The sequence below is a fragment of the Polypterus senegalus genome, chromosome 6, assembly GCF_016835505.1.
Source record: "Polypterus senegalus isolate Bchr_013 chromosome 6, ASM1683550v1, whole genome shotgun sequence".
In the NCBI taxonomy this organism is placed as follows: domain Eukaryota; kingdom Metazoa; phylum Chordata; class Cladistia; order Polypteriformes; family Polypteridae; genus Polypterus; species Polypterus senegalus.
Genome location: NC_053159.1, coordinates 180,292,313 through 180,312,777, shown reverse-complemented (window position 1 = coordinate 180,312,777; position 20,465 = coordinate 180,292,313). Strand labels below are relative to the sequence as shown.

At 39.0% G+C, this 20,465-nt stretch overlaps 1 protein-coding gene across 2 annotated transcripts in view; it reads left to right on the top strand.

Annotated features, from left to right (window-relative positions):
* The window catches only part of cir1 (corepressor interacting with RBPJ, CIR1), a 76,116-nt gene that overhangs the window by 22,382 nt on the left and 33,269 nt on the right, over positions 1-20,465 (top strand). Inside the window, exons 1-7 of one of the 2 annotated variants that reach the window (XM_039757656.1) lie at positions 1,070-1,259; positions 6,872-6,966; positions 10,104-10,177; positions 10,719-10,732; positions 10,827-10,882; positions 14,785-14,833; positions 16,045-16,162. In XM_039757656.1, coding sequence (XP_039613590.1) covers positions 1,188-1,259; positions 6,872-6,966; positions 10,104-10,177; positions 10,719-10,732; positions 10,827-10,882; positions 14,785-14,833; positions 16,045-16,162 — 478 coding nt within the window. In that variant the 5' untranslated portion in view covers positions 1,070-1,187. Of the gene's footprint in view, positions 1-1,069; positions 1,260-6,871; positions 6,967-10,103; positions 10,178-10,718; positions 10,733-10,826; positions 10,883-14,784; positions 14,834-16,044; positions 16,163-20,465 lie in introns of those variants that run through there. The other variant, XM_039757657.1, reaches the window with a different exon arrangement.

Genomic DNA, 20,465 nt, shown 5'->3' with positions numbered 1-20,465 from the left:
TTACACTGTGGAGCCTGAGCTTCGGTAATTTCATCAATCTGTATACGTCTATATTGTTGAGATGACAATAAAGTTTGCTTTGACTTTGACTTAATAGATCTGTAAGACACTGTATCATCCTGGAGGATGTGACCTAGACAGATTTATAAAGTTATTAAGTTAATTATTTAGTTCTTATTTATTAGTGTTGTATCACTGCATTTATTACTACCACATATTTAAAGTTTTATTTAAGATTTTTGATATTTATAAAACCATCCATCCATTATCCAACCCGCTATATCCTAACTACATGTATTTTAAAATTGTTGTTTTTATTATTATTCTTACAGTGAAGGCGCATTCATTTTCTTTGAACCACATTTCAATAACCATTATACTGTTTGTGTAATTTGTATGTGACAACTAAAATTTGATTTCTTTTGATTAAATATAAAAGGTGCTATATAATTCTTAGATATGAAAGGTACTAGAACAAACGAAAGGTACTTTATCAAGATTTTATTTTTTTATTTTTTTCTCCAGCCTTTGGAGTTTTTTTTTGTTTTTTCTGTCCACCCTGGCCATCGGACCTTACTCTTATTCTATGTTAATTAATGTTGACTTATGTTTATTTTTTATGGTGTCTTCTATTTTTCTATTCATTTTGTAAAGCACTTTGAGCTACATTTTTTTTGTATGAATATGTGCTATATAAATAAATGTTGATTGATTGATTGAGTTATCAAAAGAGCTATATAAAGCAGTTGGAATATGATTTTCATAGATAGATAGATAGATAGATAGATAGATAGATAGATTTGCATTAAATTGGTTAGGGTCAAGGTTGTCAAAGTTAGGCTCTTAGGGTCAAAATGTTAAGTTCATACTCGTACAGGGTAAACTGGTAGATCAATTAGATCAGGTAGTAAAAATGTGATTAAAACTAGATAGATATTATTTTTATATTAGTATTAGTTAATAACCTTTTTTTAAGTGACTCTTATTCTGAATGATGTTGGACTTGAACTCTTATTTTGGTACGTCCCACCAATCGGAAGTTGTTCTGCTTCCCGCAGTTGGGGTTGGCGCGTGCGCTGTCGTGTTTGTTTTTCTGGGTTGTGCGACGCACTCCTACAGTTTTAGTTTCTTATTACGGATTTTTTTCATTTTTCTTCTTCACTGGCAACTCTGAAGCGTTGTCCATCATGGGGAAGTCTTTCGCTAATTTTATGTGTAAGAAAGATTTCCACCCTGCCTCTAAATCCAACATTAAAAAGGTAAGATTGGAATGGCAGCAGCCGGAATATCCAGACGACTTTGATTTGTGCATGTCGCTATCATGTTAATTGTCTTTATCGGCACGTTTAGAGTTCAGTTTTCTCTTTTAAGGTTGGACATTTTTTCTACGTGATATAGCTTTTTTATTGAATCTCAGAAAGTATAAACCTTCGTGACTTGTGTTCATGACTGAGTAAAGTGCAGAGTTAAAAGTTTTAAATTGACACTTGACTGCGAACCAGCCAAGTTATTGTTAGACCTTGCTTTCTAAACCCAGTAATATTGAAGATCGGGTGCTGGAGTCTCTCCCCAACTTTCGGTGGGAAAACTGGGACATCCGTTCATCTCGGAACAGGATGATGCTCGGATTTGACTCGCAGCCATTTAAGTAAATTTCATTACGAGTGCAGAGTCTTTTGTCTCATTTCTTGATAGTGTAATGGGGATTTTCATGGTCTAATAAGCATAAGTGTTTTGTTTTTTTTGAGGGGTTCAGTAAAAAGGTTTTCAAATCTTGTTTGAAAGTTTTGGGTCATTGATAATTGAAAGACACAGCTGTGATAAGCAGTCGGTCCCATCATTGTTCAAAGGACTATGAGTTAATAAGGGAAATAGACTGGAAAGCCTACTGTGCCTGATCATTCCAAATTCTGAGTAAGGCCATGGTCTTTAAGTATAAAACTACGACAACTGGCATATTTGTATAGGAAACAGATGAAAAGCTTGCATTCACTTTTGTTGTTTAGGGTTTAATGGCAGGATTTATTACATTTGTGTAAAGGTTGAGTTAGACACATTTGAAGCACTGTGGCTGTTTCGGAAGGTCAACGTTAATATGAAATTCCCTCACTAAGTACCTCAGCTTTCTCTGACTTGTATATTGTAGATGAAAAAAACTGACCTTAGGTGCCTAAAATACCCACAGACTAAGCATTCATCCATTTTCTGACCTACCAAGGCACTTATTAATATTGAAAGAGTCACAGGTCCACTTACTCACACTACAGCAATTTACGGTCACTGGTAAACTTAGCGTATCTTTAGGATGTGTTAACAAAACCAGTGTACCCATGCAAGACACAGAGGATATGTGCAGATGTCACACACACTTTGACGAGGTGCAGAAGTCCATCCCATGGCTGTAGAGCTGTGACTGAGCTATTTCAGTCAGCATGCAATCCACAATGTAATCAGCACAGAAGTACCACCATGCGTTTATTTCCCCTGGCATACTGTTATAGCCAAAAATGGTATTTAATTGTTTTTAACTATATTTAAATTTTTCTTTGAAAAGATCCTACTCCTGTATTAATAATATTCAGCATTGTCATGTTGAAATGTCATTTGGCAAGGAAAGGTATATGAACCCTTTGGAAATAACTGCATGTATGTATATATTTGTTTTAAAATTTTGTCTGATCTTCATCTAAGTTATAATAATGAACAAAGAAAGTCTGGTCTAAATACAAACACACAAATTATTGTATTGTTCTTGTACGTATTGATTACATCAATCAAACATTCTTAGTGTAGGTTGGAAAAAGTCTGTGAACCCCTTAGCTGATGACTCAAGCAAAGCAAATTGGAGCTTGGAGTTGGCACAACTGGAATCCAACCAATACGAAGAGACTGGAGGTGTGGCTTAGAGCTACTTTGACCAATAAAAAAGAGTTGCATATTTTGAGTTTGCTATTCCCAAGAAGCATCTGCTGATGTGCAGCTTACCTCGCTAAAGAAAAAGAATTGTTGGTTTGCCTAATGCTGGAAAGGGTTACAAAGTCATTTCAAAGGGTTTAGGTATTCATCAGTTGAAATGATTTAGTACTGTGGCTGCTGTCCATAAAAGTGGGAGCCCAGCCAAGATGACTTTAATGGCACAGCACAGACTGGTCATCCATCCATCCATTATCCAACCTGCTATATCCTAACTACAGGGTCACGGGGGTCTGCTGGAGCCAATCCCAGCCAACACAGGGCGCAAGGCAGGAAACAAACCCCATGCAGGGTGCCAGCCCACTGCAGGGCACACACACACACCAAGCACACACTAGGGACAATTTAGGATCGCCAATCCACCTATCCTGCATGTCTTTGGACTGCGGAAGGAAACCCACGCAGACACGGGGAGAACATGCAAACCTCACGCAGGGAGGACCTGGTAAGCAAACCCAGGTCTCCTAACTGCGAGGCAGCAGCTCTACCCACTGCACGACTGGTCAATGAGGCAAAAATAGAACCAAAGAGTAACAACTAAAGGCTTGAAGGACATATTGGAAACGGTTAACATATTTCTTCAATAACGTATTTCTTCGTGAGTCCACCATACACAAAACTCAGGTGTGGTGCCCATAATAGGACACCAAGGAGGAAGGTGCTGCTCTCCAAAAATACATCACTTGCCAAATGCCACCTTGACACCCCACAATGCGTTTTTTTTTTTTTTTTATTGTGGGATAAACTTAACATTGACTAGTCCGTGAAGATCACACAGCAGTATGTGTGGTGTTAAAAGGGCACTGCATCCAGAACCTGTCCAATTTTCCTCATCTCCCACTTACGTCTATACCGGAAAAAATATTGCTCAGTCTCGAGGACTCAGACATCATTTTTGTAATCTATAAAACTATTTTACTGTCCCTCCATTTCAAATATCCAAGAGAAAAGTGGGAAAAGGATCTCTTTACTCAATATTTCAGAAAAGGAGTGGAAGGTAGCAATGCAGAGAATTGACTGGAGCTCCATATGCGCAAAGCGTAGAGTTGTTCAACTTCAAATTATATATTGAGCACATCTCTCTCATTTTATATTGTCCAAAATGTTTCCAGGACGAGAGCGAACCTGTGGATGTTGCAGTCGAGCTCCAGCCTCATTGGGTCACATGTTTTGGGCCTGCACCAAATTAACTTCATTCTGGACCAGAATCTTTAAATGCCTTTCAGACAGCCTTGGTGTCACAATCCCTCCTAATCTTCTAACCGCTGTGTTTGGTGGGCTCACAGAGGGTCTTAAAGGGGAGAAGGACAAACAAACTGTAATGGCCTTTACTATGCTATTGGCACGTAGGCTTATCTCGCTCAATTGGAAGAATCCTAACTCTGCTATTCTAAGTCAGTGGGTAACTGATGTCGTATACTATTTGAAATCAAAGTCGCACTTAGAGGATCTTTACAAAACTTTTTCAAAACCTGGCAGGATCTGATCAATAACATTTTAGAATAAGCTCTTTTACTCCATTTATCTTTATTCATTTATTATTTTATCTATTCATTTGTCTTTACTAGCATAAAGTTTTATACTGCTGGCCTAGCGCTCTTTCTCGGGGGTGGGGGTTGATTTGTTTCAAACCTTTTTTTTTTCTTTTTTCTTTTTGTAAAACTCGAGTTATGTGTATGGAGTGTTATTTAAAGTAAAAAAAAAATCAATAAAATTAAGATATATAAAAAAAAAGGTCACTGTATAATAATTAGAAAACATCTTACCAGTGGTGAAGCACAGTGGAGGGAGCTGCTTTGGTGCCTTGGGGACTGGCCAGCTTGTCATTATTAATGGGAAAATTAATCCGGGCTGTGGAGTCGGAGACAATTTTGGGTACCTGGAGTCGGCAAAAATGTACCGACTGCGACTCCTAATATATTTAAATTGTAATGAAAAAAAGTCTCATTTCACAAACAAGTCCTAATGAAGTACTTCTGTGATGTAAGAATAAAGCCCAGTGCATAATTGTGTTACTACCAGTGTGAAGTTCAGCTGAGCTATTATACAACCTGACGTTCACATATTGTAATCTGGATTATGGTACATTACAAAAAGTGTTTTCATTTTATTTCAGATATAATGTGTTTAAGAAGTTCATTTGAGTGTAAACAAGTGTAATGATGTAGGTGGAGGTGTGTGCTGTGGCCTGATGTGTGTTCAGGGGTTCTGTTTGCACTCTCCACATTTGCTCCCACCCAGGGCTGAACTTTAGCATAACTTTGTACACCACTTGTTGTAGAAGATTTTGAAATTAAAAAGGAACAGATTCTATGTATTGTGACAGATAATGATTCTAATATGTTAAGCACAATTGAGAAAATGAATAAAGTAGATGAAGAAACTGACAAACAGATATTAGAGGAAGACAGCTCTAAGCATCTAAGCTTACTACTATTCAACATATGCATTGTGCTGTTCATACTCTGCAACTTGCAATAAGAGATGGATTGAAAGATCGTCATGCAGCTACTCTAATTGGCAAATTGAGGCAAGTAACTATTTCAGCCAGGGACCCTAAAACAGATGCCATTTTGAAAAGACGTGCAGGAAAAGGAGCCATTTTGGTTCAGACAACACGCTGGGGAAGCATTTATTTGATGGCAAAAGCGTTTGCTTGAATTAAAAGACTTTCTTGAAGAACTGGACAATGAAAATGTTTTATTAACTGAAAGCCAGTGGGCACAAGTAAAAGAACTGGAAAGTGTACTTTCTTATCCTTTTACTGTCACCAAGAGGTTGCAATATGAAGATTTAACACCCGGCAAATTTGTCTTGGAATGGAAGGGCTTGAAATTTTGCCTGAACAAAAGTGGAGGGTTAATAGCTGATGGCATCGTATATTCAAAAAAGAAAAGAGAGAGTCTCTTACTGGATATATATATATATATAGTGAATGATAGGGGGCGCTCTCACTCCCTTGAACCCCTGTCCACGACTACAGACACCAGGTAAAAGTCCAAATATTGACTTTATTTTTCTTCCACAGTGCACAAAGCACACTCTCCACCACAATACTCATATAAATCTCAATAATAACAAATAACCAATCCTCCAGACGCGTTGCCACCCTTCCACCCAGCTCAGCTCGTTGTCTGGGAGTTCCCATAGTCCTTTTATACTCCCTGACTCGGAGGTGTTTCTGCCCAACAGTCCACAAGTCCTTATTCCTTCCGGGTCAGGGTAAATAGTCCTTTTCTTCAACCTGGAAGTCCGTCGCTCTTCCTATGACGAACCTCCGGGTCACAGGGCACGAAGAAGCCCTCGGTCCTCCCTGCAGCTCCCTCCTGTGGCCCCCATGGCATCCAGCAGGGCTGTGCATAAAAACCACATTGTCCATGATGCCCTGCTGGTCTTCCGGGGACCTCCATGCTGCAAGGAGGGCTCCACCTGGCGGCTTGGGGGTATTGGCCGGGATAAATGGCCGGCCATCCTTCACTATATATATACATACATATATACACATACACATCATATGCATCTTCAATATATAATACAGATAGCACTTTATTTGTCCCAAGGAGGAAATTTAGCTTTTTACACAAGCTCAATAAATAATATAGCAGACAACCCTTCTCAAATACACACTAGACTTACTAAAAAGAAAGAAAACTTCTGACATGGCTAAAGGTAAACCGAGCAGTCATATTTTTATAATGTTTATATTTGTGTATACATTTTTTAAATTTACTTTAATTTTGTAACTAACTTTACAATTGCAGCTTTAGACAAAATTGTGTCCATATTGTGCAGCTGTAATGTACGTATAGTTTATTATAACATATTTTACAATCTAAATTTATAGAACATGCTTAACAAATAATTTGCATTTTTGGTGATTGTTGCATTATTTTTGTAGGTATGGATGGCTGAACAAAAATTAACATTTGACAAGAAAAAGCAAGAGGAGCTAATGCAGCAGTACCTCAAGGAGCAAGACACATATAACAATAGGTATGTACTCATTTGCGTCTCCTTGTATTTATGTCTTTTAAAAGTGGCTAATTAAGGAGAAGAAAATTTATGAAAGCATTATTTTCAGACTTTAATTTTGAAATCCAAACTTGAGCGGATAGTAATTTTGCAGCTTTGAGGCTATGGATCTGCACTGGCAATCAGAAGGTTGATTGTTCAAAACCCCTAAGTGCCAGAAGTGATTCCACTCCGTTGGTCCCTACATGGCATGCATCTTCTTCTTTTTCTTCTTTTGGTTACTCCCATTAGTGGTTGCCACAGCAGATCATCATCTTCCATATCTTGCTGTCCTCTGCATCTTGTTCTGTTACACCAATCACCTGCATGTCCTCTCTCACCACATCCATAAACCTTTGCTTAGGCTATCTTCTTTTCCTCTTACCTGGCAGCTTCATTCCTACCATCTCCCAATATATCCATCATCTTATCTCTGCACAGGTCCAAACCAACGTAATCTCACCTCTCTGACTTTGTCTCCCAACTGTCCCACCTGACCTGACCCTGTAATGCATTTCTAATCCTGTCCATCCTTGTCACACCCAATGCAAATCCTAACATCTTTAACTCTGCCACCTGCAGCTATGTCTCCTGCCTTCTGGTCAGTGCCACCATCTCCAACCCTTATAACATAGCTGGTCCCTTAATCTGTAATTGCTCCGTCTTGGGTATGAGGTTAACTTACATCCAGCCCTGCAAGTAGTCCCTCCAACCTGCAATGAAAACTTGGGGGTTGGTGGCAGGATTGGCACTCCAGCCACCATAATAAAACCTCACACTGTTCCATTCCATCTAAACTAGTGTGGTGCTGAGGTGTCACCCATTGCTTGGCTCCATGGCTGGCTGGTTATATCAAAGTTGATACTGAAATACTGAATTCTTAACTCCCTGTTGCACAGTGGGTCATGTAGTGATTTAGAGCTCTGGTGGGCAATGTCAGTCCTGGAGGGCCACAGTGGCTTCAGGTCTTCTTTATAATCCAATTACTTAATTAAAAACCAATCCTCGCCAATCTCAGACTTTATTTAATTTTATGACTTGTTACTCTGCAATTTTAGGTTCGTATATTGTTGATTTTTTTTTTTTCCATGGATATCATCCAGATGATTTGAAACCTAAAATAGATAAACGTTAGTCTGTTACATTAAGTGTTTTATTAAACCAGAGAGTGCAGGATGAATCCCCACAGGTGTAGATGGAAACAAGTTAGATGGAGAACTGCTGGCTCTTTTGTCATTTACATCTTATTGCTAATAAGGATCCATTTAAACAGGGAATGCAACAGTTTAAGATTGAAATAAGCAATAAGGGTGGGGAACCTTAACAAGTGAGACCACTAAAATGGACCACTTGAGTAATAAGTGCTTCATCAGCAATAATTGACTTCTCATTAAGAAACTGAGTTGGAACAAAAACCTGCAGCCACTGCGGCCCTTCAGGACTGACCCCTGATTTAGAGCATGCAGATTTGTAAAACTTTTAACATTTTTTATTTTTAAGAAAAGAAAGTGGGCATCAGCATACTAATTAAACATGGCTGATGGCGTCAGTTTCTTATTTTTATATTTTTATATATATATATATATTTTTATATATAAAAAACTTTGATTTTTAGGGCAGCACGGTGGTACAGTGGGTAGCGCTGCTGCCTCGCAGTTAGGAGACCTGGGTTCACTTTCTGGGTCCTCCCCGCGTGGAGTTTGCATGTTCTCCCCATGTCAGCGTGGGTTTCCTGCCACAGTCCAAAGACATGCAGGTTAGGTGCATTGGAGATGCTAAATTGTCCCTAGTTTGTGCTTGGGGTGTGTGTGTGCGTGTGTGCGCGTGTGCCCTGCCTGGGATTTGTTCCTGCCTTGTGCCCTGTGTTGGCTGGGATTGGCTCAATCCGGATCCCTGTGACCCTGTGTTAGGATATAGCGAGTTGGAAAATGACTGACTTTGATTCTATGAAATTTAATTCTAAATTAATAATTCTCTGAATTATTAAAGTGTTTATAGGATCTAACTCTGTACCTTTTTATCCACTGCAAATTAGAAATAAACAGGTTAGTTAACTCTTGTCAGTGTGGCCTTTTCCACTGTTAACTAGAACTTGATGCACAGTAATGATGCCTTGCCAGTTGCATCTACTCAGAGGGTTCAGATTACTGCTGTCTAATCATGTGGTTATAGTGATACAACACCATTTTCGCTTTAATCATTTAACGATCCATTGCATTTGGAACTTGCCTTTATTAATTATAGTTTTAATATATTTGTTGATACTGTTATTGTGTATGTTGTTATTTTTACTCTGCTTCTTGTTGCAAAGACAATTTAGTATCTGCGAAAACAAGGAGCTGCTTATTGACTTTCACTGCAGCAAAGAGCCTCAATGCCCAGTCACTACTAGTGAGTGGATGTGGAGGTTACTGCTATGAGTACTCGAGTGTCCACATCAGTGACAGTCTGATCTAGTAACACTGAGGAACTACAGAAGAAAGAGAATGGCTGACTCTCTTTAATTTGGAGACTGCATTCCTTTAATATGGGTAGTAACGCCCTGTTCATGTTCTATAACTCTGTGATAGGCAGTGGTGTGCTGAGTTGGTAACATCACTTCAGGAGAGGCTCAGCAAATCAAAAAAATGATTAAGATGGCAGGCTTTGTTATAGAACACACTCTGGATCTCCTAGAGTTAGTAATGGGGGAGAGAGTGAAGACAGAAATGGTGGTCATTATAAACAATGCTGCACATCCTCTCTTTGAAACACTAACACTGAAGACTTTCAGCCAATGAATTATTCAGCAGAAGTGTGTCAAGAAACGCTACTGGAGCTCCTTTACACCATCAGAATTATGTCTGCTTATAGCTTCACTGGGACTGTGACAGCTCAAAAGGTTTCTTTCTTTTTAGTAGTACTTGTGTGTATTGGGGGTGGTGTTTTAATACTTATTTATTCAGCTCCTTTTAAACAAACTTCTCAAAGACCTGTCTATCTCTATGCAGCTATCTAGCTGTCTGTCTTAACTTTGTCAGCATTTAATTGTTGTCCACTCATTTTTCTGTTGGTGTGATATTGCTCAACACATGCTATGTGTATAATTTTTGGCCTCTTTTTTTTTTTTTCTTTTCCAGGTTATTGATGGGAGATGATAAAGTTAAAAATGGACTAAACTTCATGTATGAGGCACCACCAGGAGCATCGAAGGGTAAGTTATATGTTTGAAAATAATGATAGATTAAAAAAAGATTATGATATTCTTTGAGGTTCAGATATTTAAATGCATTAGTGTGGTGTAGTGTAGTACATGAGACATTCTGGCCGCACCATTCCTTTGGAGAGCTGCTTGATTATAGAAATCTATTGTTGTATTCCTATTATCGGTTTAATTTTTTGGTATCTGTTTTGCATAAGACGAAGATACTGCACCTTACATTTTGAATCGTCAGAAACTGCTTGAAACAAGTGAGATTAGTGTATGTTGGATCCACAGAAATTGGTTTGTACAAGACAAGGATTAAAATTGTGTCTCTACATGGCATGCATCTTGTTCTTCTTTTTCTTTTGGCTGCTCCCGTTAGGGGTCGCCACAGCAGATCATCTTCTTCCATATCTTTCTGTCCTCTGCATCTTGTTCTGTTACACCCCCCTACATGGCATGCATATTAGTTTAAAAAAAAAAAAAAAAAAACAGTATTGGAATTCATGTGTTTCCTTTGTTTTTTTTCCATGTTCTTAACATCTTACAGAAGAGGCAAAGGAGGTAAGAGTTTTGATACTTTTAGCGTGTTGTCTTAAAACAGTTTATTTTTTGTTATTCAAAAGAAATGTAACATCCTTATTTTTTAAATTTACAGAAAGAAGGAGAATCGGAGTATAAATTTGAGTGGCAGAAAGTAGCGCCCCGAGAAAAGTCAGTAGTTTGTTTTCTTCATTAAATTAAGGAAATATAATTGTTTATGAAACATATTGACATCTTTAACCATCTCAATTGCTTTTAATTAATCTCTGAAAGTAGTAACAGTTTCATGTGAAGCAAATGTAAAATTGTAGGGTTAAATGATGTGAGTGACAGAGAAATTAATATCTTAACATTAGTTGATTAAGCAAGGCCATCTTTTTATTTTATCTTTCCATTGCAAAAATACCCATTTAGAAATGTATTTCAAATATTTCTATTAATCTATAAGGATGTTGCTATCCTGTTGTTTCCAAAGTGTTTTTGGAAATCACCTGATGATCAGTAAGCGTTCTAGATAACCCTGAATGAGAAGCCTTTTTGTGGAACATATTATTATTAGTTCTTAAGCTTAAGAACAGTTAATTTTCAACTCGGATAGACAGTCTAGAAATCCATCCATCCATTATCCAGCCCGTTATATCCTAACTACAGGGTCACATGGGCCAGCTGGAGCCGACCCCAGCCAACACAGGTGCAAGGCCGGAACAAACCCTGGGCAGGGCGCCAGCCCACCGCAGGGCACACCCGCACACCAAGCACACACTAGGAACAATTTAGGATCGCCATTGCACCTAACCTACATGTCTTTGGATTGTGGGAGGAAACCCACGCAGACAAGGGGAGAACATGCAAACTCCACGCAGGGAGGACCTGCGAAGTGAACCCAGGTCTCCTTACTGTGAGGCAGCAGCACTGCCACCGTGTGTTACCATGCCGCCCCAGTCTAGAAATAATTAAGATAATTTAAACAAAGTAGTAATCTTATGCTTTAGAGCCCTCAGGTTCTATAAACAGTAATAGCCATTCGCCACATATTTCAAAATGATTTACAAATGTTAAACACATTGTTGTTTCGGTAATCGAGCATTTTAGGACCAACCTCTGCCTTGAAAATGATCAGCATTAAAACTAGCAGCAATGCAGCTGTTCTGGGCCTTGCCTTGGAAGCACTTCTGATTGATTACCAGAGTAGCTGTGTAGTTGTTCCTCTGAATTTCTTGCCCCATTCCAAAGATGTGAATGTTTTTGATTGGTGACCATACATTTTCTCTGTAGGAAGCATCACTGCTAGGGCATTGGACTTTGAAGCATAAAGTTGCCTGTTTCCAAACTTTTGAACTAGTCATTTACTAATAAGTAATAAGTAATAAATACATTTTTAGTGGGCCTGTCATGACATCATCCTGCTTTATCTACTGACTAGCAAAATACCCGCGCTTCGCAGCGGCAAAGTACTGCATTAAAATTTTTATTAAGAAGAAAATTTAACCTTTTTAAACTGAGGGAAAATATACCAATAATTATTTGTTAAGGATCTCTTTGTATACCACATTGTGAGTTCGCCCTCCGGTTGTAATATGACCAAGCTGTGCGCTGAGCTTACTCTTGAGCATGCAACGTACAGTTGGCCATGTGAACAGTAATCTTGTCTCAAATCTCACAGCTTGGATTGCTGCTGTCATAATCGGTTTGAGTTTCATGGTTTGTTTCAATTACGACAGTATTTGCAGGACTTGTTGTGTTGAAGTGACATTCGGCATCTGTCAAGCATTGTAAGCACACAACCGGTTTCAGCGATAAAATCACATCCAGCTTTTGAGAGTTTAAACATTCATAAACATCAAAGTGTCCACTACTGAAATCGTCTCCTGTGAATCTAAGATGTTTAAGAGGCATTGGCGGTTGTTGAAAGGTGTAAAATATTTGGCCATTTCGGTACACTTGAAAGCGACAAACGAACAATTCAGCGGCAGCCATCAACTCAAATGCAGAACCATAGGTGAAGGGCTTAATCATTTCACTCTTCTAGTGCTCCTGTGTAGAATAATTATCTCCTGTACCGTCATCAGTCCACACCTTGAACCTGTCCCAGTCGTTCAATACAAAAGACACAATGTTCCTCCGGATATCAAGAGTGAGCCTGATATGGCCGTGCAATATGTAACACAGAGAATGGAAAAGGCAGGCGGCATCTCCGGGCATGGAAACCACTCGGTAAGTGACAGTTCTTTGATCGATGGTGATCACCTCGATAGACATGGTAATGGTGGTTGGAATGATAAAGGAAATGGGTACCTGAGAAATGTAAAGTAAGTCTAAAATACCTACATAATAACTATAATCGTAATAAATGAACAATAAAACAGCGGAGAAGCCGTGGATTAAACAAAAAGGCTGTAGTTATCGGTAGGGAGACGTGAATTCCGTGGCAAAGCAATAAAGGGAATGTAGAGACCGGAGAGACGGACGGCCTTATATAGGCAGGCAGCCAACAACATGGGAGGCGTTGGGATGGGGGACCCAACGCCGCCTCACACGATGACCGAGCTGCAGGCTATGGACGTATATATGTACGTAAGTAGGATTCAGTTAGCGTTGGGAACCCGTTTACCAAATTTCTTGAAGATGGGCCCATAAGTAACAAAGACTGTTGAAAAGTTCAATATGGCGGCCGACAGTGGCATCATACCCCCGAAATAAGTACGTACATTGGTTTCGGTTAGTGCAGGGAAGCCTCCTACCAAATTTCGAGATGGGGCCATAAATAAGAAAGTTCAACATGGCGGACATTGTTGACCGTTATGACCATTACACATAGAATTTTGAAATGAAACCTGCTAAACTTTTGTAAGTAAGCTGTAAGGAATGAGCCTGCCAAATTTCAGCCTTCTACCTACACGGGAAGTTGGAGAATTAGTGACGTTGGAAAATTCAATATGGCGGCTGACAGTGGCGTCATACCACCGAAATAAGTATGTACATTGGTTTCGGTTAGCGCAGGGAAGCCGCCTACCAAATTTCGTGAAGATGGGGCCATGAATAAGAAAGTTCAATATGGCGGACGTTGTTGATCGTTATGACCGTTACGCGTAGAATTTCAAAGTGAAACCTGCTTAATTGTTGTAAGTAAGCTATAAGGAATGGGCCTGCCAAATTTCAGCCTTCTACCTACACGGGAAGTTGGAGAATTAGTGACGTTTGGAAAATTCAATATGGCGGCCGACAGTGGCGTCATACCACCGAAATAAGTACATACATTGGTTTTCGTTAGCGCGGGGAAGCCACCTTCCAAATTTCGTGAAGATGGGGTCAGCCTTCTACCTACACGGGAATTTTGAAAATTGGTGACGTTGGAAAGTTCAATATGGCGGCCAACAGTGGCGTCATACCATCAAAATAAGTAAGTACATCGGTTTCGGTTAGCGCAGGGAAGCCGCCTACCAAATTTCGTGAAGATGGGGCCATAAATAAGAAAGTTCAACATGGCAGACGTTGAAATGAAACCTGCTTAACTTTTGTAAGTAAGCTGTAAGGAATAAGCCTGCCAAATTTCAGCTTTCTACCTACACGGGAAGTTGGAGAATTAGTGATGAGTGAGTGAGTGAGTCAGTCAGTGAGGACTTTGCCTTTTATTATTATAGATTCTGTTATGATGTTCTGTAGCTCCTTCTAACCCAGAGTTGAAAATACAGGTTCAGAAGATGGATGGAAGGAGTTTTAGTAACAAACACAACCATAAAACTCTTTTTTTTGTGTATGATACAGTAAATCTCCGTTGAAATGATGTGCAAAAGATCACTGGAGGAGTGAAAGTTCAGCCCATCTACACACACACGCTCCTAAAATATGTTATGAAGTATACTTTACACTATCTCTTAATAACAATCACTCTTTAGAAATATGTGTAGGTAAAGGACAAAGCATGATTTTGAACAACGGTATTTTATGTTAAGAATAGTAACAGTCCTCATTATTATCTTGTGTGGTAGAGTTGGTGTGTTCATGTTCTCTTCTTCAGCAGTATTATACCAAATGGTGCTATTTTGTTGTTAACTTCTTTGTCTTTCAAACAGATATGCTAAGGATGACATGAACATTAGGGATCAACCATTTGGTATTCAGGTTAGTAAACAGTTTTCTTTTGAAATTGAATACACAAAACTAAAAAAGGTAAAAAGTCATGGCAATGTATTTTTAGTAAATCAAAGAATAGAAATGTATACATATTTTATTAGTGCTTTTACAAATTGCTTGACAAACACTTCGATTATCATTCTGATCTTTGCCTTCATTCGCTACACTTGTTTTGCCATTTCATTTTTTTTCTCCCCTACATAAACCTTTGCCTAATGAATCACTTTATGATTTTTATGTTACTTACCTCATATATTTTCTAGTGAAGACTGAGAAAACATTTTAATCCCATCTTTTCACGGAGAATGAAGATAAAAAGTGTATGATAGAATAGGCATCCATGGTGACCATCACAGGACAAGAGCAAACAATCTCAAATACGTCCATGGGGGAAAATATCCTACATTACTTGTGCTAATCCACACAACATGCAAAATGAGGATATCTTTGCTATTGTTGAATTAAAACTCCCCTGCGATTAGCACAGAGAATCAACATGATTCAACAATTTAAGGGAATATCTGCAACTGTAAAAGAAAATGTGGTAGCAGACTTCATCTTTTTACAAGTTTTTCTTTCCAGTTGTGTAATAATTAATCAATAATCTTCATACAGGACAATTACAAGTAATAAATATACAGGTGAAGCATTTGCTTGCAGTACAGTAACAAACTGATAAAGTCATGAGTGGATTAAAATTTGAAATAAGTTTGACAGGATTTAACAAGAGTCCATCTGAAAAGGTGCAAAGTGGGTATTTGCTATGTGGTGGTGTAGCAGTTATTGCTTCGAAAGTGTACAAGAGGAACAACAGTAACAGCACAAAACATAATTTTGGAAAAATAATAATAAGCCTCTAAGTTTTCAGATGCTCCAAGTTTAGGACTTAAAAACAGTCTTATTTTAACAATCTGAAATTTGTAGGGGGATTTAAGTAAGGAAACACTGTAGCATTTAAGCTTTCCTTTTTTTAATTTATTGTTTTTAGAAATTTTGTGACTCTAAATATATTATGTGTCAGTAAATACTACATGTTAGTCTAAACAGCTAACTTAAACTTTTCTTTATATTTTCAATTTGCTAAACATGATCAATAATTTTTCTTTGATATGAAAAACTATTTAGCTATATTGAAAATATCGTGATTGTGTGTTTCTCCATGTTCCACTATTTGTGTTTTTATTTTTGGTGCCTAATAGGTGCGGAACGTTAGGTGCATCAAGTGCCACAAATGGGGACATGTGAATACTGATCGGGAGTGTCCACTGTTTGGATTATCTGGAATCAATGCAAGTTCAATGGCAAATGATGGAGCAGGTATGTTAAAATGCTTACGGTTTATGCTGATTCAAATATGATGGGATTATTGGTATTTTATCTATGTCTTATAATATATAAAGCAGAGTCGATATATGTATGTGTGTATGTATGTATGTTTGTTTGTCCACCATACAAATCTGCACCAGGCGTCCGTTTGCCACCAAACTGGGGATGGGGCTCCTTTGTGACCAGGAGGAGGTCATGGGGTATGTTTGGTTGGGAAAAATGTTAATGGTGAAGCGCAGGGCACCTTTTCACTGACACAATGTTCGGCACACGTCCCTGTACTTATCATCGACAAAATGCCCGTACGTTGCAACGGACGTTAACGGCGGTGCCATCTAGCTGCACATTTGGTCCCTGTGCGTCGCTCTTTACCAATGTTTCTTTAAATTGCCAAGAGATGGTGGAAGTGCCCAAGTATGAGAAGGCCGACTGCTTTCATCGGGTGAAGGGGATCTGCCGTATGGATGTAAAATGTGAACGACCCAGTGCGTGTGACTGGCTTTCTGTATTTGTGGTGCTATTTGCTCGCTTTCCGACTCACAGTACGATTTCAGTCTTGGTCTTTCTGACTGACTGGTGCTATTTGTTCGCTTTCCGATGTATTGTCAATAACGTACATTCATCTCACTGTGGTTGTTATTCTGTACATAATACCATGTAACACATTATAATTGTCCTGCTTTTCGCTATATATACCCATGCCACAGAAAAAAAGACGTAGAATTAGAAAGTCCACTTCCGATGCCAGAAAAAGTCTATTTCAAGGGCATCTAAAACGTTGCACAAGACGTGAAGATGTTTTCATACCAAGAATTCTGCTGATTCTGAATGATTTACCCTTTGATTTCAAATGACTACATTTTCCTGTTCGTTTGGCTTTTGCTATGTCAATTAATAACTCCCAAGGCCAATCACTGCAAGTTAAAGGCATCAATTTAGAAAATCCATGCTTTTCACACGGAACAACTGTACGTAACATGTTCTAGAGTGGGCAATCCTCAGAATTTGTTCATTTTCGATACACAAGGCAAAACAAAAAATATACTGTATCCAAAGCCTCTGGAACCACTTATATTACCTATTACAATAAAATGTCAATCAGAAAACTGTTTGTACTATTTCTATGTTCTGTTTCTTTCATTTGGGAAATTCACCGGGTATAGATTCCGGGGCAACGCCTGGTACTCCTGCTAGTACTGTATAAAATGCTAAAGTTAATCACTAGATTACTTGCTATATACTTGATCTTGATCCAAATTGAAAGCTTATGACTTAATATATTCTAGAACTTAAAATAAAAAACACTCGACAGAGTGACCTGTTGTCTTGAGTTTATAATGGCAAAGTAACCGCAAAGCCAAGAAATATGGCGGAAAGGAAAAGGGGATTGCTGTTTCCTGAGCAGCTCTTCTTTTCTCCACCCTAGCGGCCCACTTCTTCTCTTGTTTCGTCGGCATCTTTTCACGTTAAAACTGATTAAGTCGGTGTTTTGTGTTCCAATTACTTAGTTGATTTTCCTTAATTTTTCACTTAAGCTGGCAATTAAGTCTTCAATCTGCCTCAAGAGTGATTTAAGATATGAAGAGGTAGAGGAAGTGACGACGTAGGTAGGGAATGAGAATGGCGCCCATACGCATATGCCGCATAGCCGCCCTGCTGGCCACTGCCAAGAGTTCGTTCTACAATAAAATAAAATAAAAATAAAAAAAGGAATAACCTTGGAGGTCAATCAGCACCCGGAAAGCGGATAGAAGACGTCACGCAGTATATGTGTACCAACTTTCACATCAACAGTTCAAACGGTTTGTGAGCTACAGGTGATTTAAAATCCTGGACAGACAAATGAACAGCCACGGTAGCGTATTATATAAAGATAATACGCTTATTTGGTGATGACATACATATTCTTTTTTCATTTTGTTATTTACAGTGCTTTCAGAAAGTTTTCAGACTCCTTTAATTTTTTACCAGTTGTTATGTTTTTTTTTATCTCATCAAACCCCAGAATGACCAAGTGTAAACAGGCTTTTAGGAATTCTTGCAGTCTCAATTAAAAATAAAAACAGAAATATACACATTGACACAAATATATTCAGACCTTTTGCTATGAACCTTGAAATGTGGCTGAGGTACATCTAGTTCTTTTGAATGTCATTGAGACGTTTCTAGATCTTGTTTGAAGTTGACCTGTGGTCAGTTCAGTTGACTGGACTGTTTAGGAAAGGCACACACTTCTCTGTAGAAGGTCCCACAGTAGAGCAAAAACCAAAAATCATGAGGTCAGAGGAATTGCTTGCAGAGCTTAGAGACAGAATTGTGTTGAGGCACAGATCTGGGGAATGCTACAAAAAGATGTCTACAGCATTAAAGGTTTCCAAGAGCACAGTGGTTACCATAATTCTTAAATGGTGTAAGTTTTAAACAACCACAACTCTTCTTGGTGTTTAGTTTTCGACCAAACTGAGCAATTTGCTCAACAGGGCTTTGGTAAATGAGACGACCAAGAACCCAGTGGTCACCCTGGCTGTGCTCCAGAGAACCTGTGTGAAGATGTGAGAAACAGAAGAACAACCACTACTGCAACACTACACTAATCTTGGCTTTATGACACATTAGTCAAGTGACACATGAAAGCCAACTTTGCAAAAAGGCAACTAAAAGACTATGAGAAACAAGACTGAACAGTTTGGCCTAACGCATCTGGAAAAACCAAGAACTTCTCATCACCTGTGCAATGCCATTCTAGTGGTGAAACGTGGTGGCAGCATCATGCTGTGGGGTTGTTTTGCTGTGACAGGGACTGGGAGACTTGTTGTGGTCAAGTGAAAACTGATTGGAGCAAAGTACAAATATCTTCTTAATAAAAACCTGCTTCAGAGTGCTGTGGACTTCAGGCTGTGCTAAAGGTTCTCCTCCAACAGGACAAAGCAATGACAAGACGGCAGTAACTTAGGGACAACTCTGGGAATGTCCTTGAGCAGCCCAGCCACACTCCTGTCTTGAACCCAATCGATCATCTCTGAAGGGACCTGAAAATAACTATCCACCGATGGTCTCCATCCAACCTGACAGAACTTGAGATGATCTGAAGAGGGCAATGGCAGAAAATCTCCAAATCCAGGATTGTGAAGGTTGTCGCGTCAAAACCAAGAAGACTCCAGGCTGGAGTGGCTGCCCAAGGAGCTTCAGTGAGGTACTGAGTAAAGGATCCAAATACTTGTTTCAGTGGGATAGGTCAGTTTTGTGTTTGTAACAAATTTGCAAAAATTTCTGAAATGTTGTTTTCGTTTTGCTCATTCTGGGGTATTGAGTGTTGTTTGATGAGGGGAAAAAATAATTACCGTGTTTCCCCGAAAATAAGAACTACTACGAAAATAAGCCCTAGCATGATTTTCAGGCTGCTGTGTAATATAAGCCCTACCCCAAAAATAAGCCCTAGTCAAGATAGTCGGCTAAAACGTAAGGCGCCTAAGTCCAGGTTTATACATCACCCGAAACATCCATTAAATTTCCGAGGACACCTTGCCAAAATATCTCTGAAAAGGATGTTTAATGATTACATCGATCAATTCAGGGGTGTGCCTAGTCCAGCAGCATCGGCGCAAGACAGAAACAAAATCTCTGGACGGGGCATCAGCTCAGCGCAAGGTGAACATAAGCAAGCACACACACACAGACACTGGCGTCATTGTAGCATCACCAAATCCCCAAACCTTCATGTCTTTGGATGGAAAATTGAACACACTGTGGAAACCCACCAGAAAAACATGTAAACTCCAGGCCGGGACCACAAGGGACATGACTACCTGCGAGACCGCAGCGCTACCACCCTGCCACCGTGTCACTCCCATATGTGTAACTATTAACAGAATTTATTATTTAAACAAAGTTAATGATTTATCTATAAAATGTAACATGCATATTTTAATGCATTTCATCATGAAAGTGATATCAAGTACACTGTGTGCACAATTATTAGGCAAGTGAGTATTTTGACCATATCATTTTTATGCGTATATTCCAACTCCAAGCTGTATTAACTTGAATGCTTATTGGATTTAAGCACGTCAGGTGATGTGTATTTGTGTAATGAGGGAGGGTGTGGCCTAAGGAGATCAACACCCTATATCAAGGTGTGCAGAATTATTAGGCAGCTAGTTTTCCTTGGGCAAAATGGGCCAAAAAAGAGATTTAACTGACTCTGAAAAGTCAAAAATTGTAAAAAGTCTTTCAGAGGGATGCAGCACTTTTGGAATTGCTAAGATATTGGTGTGTGATCACAGAACCATCAAAC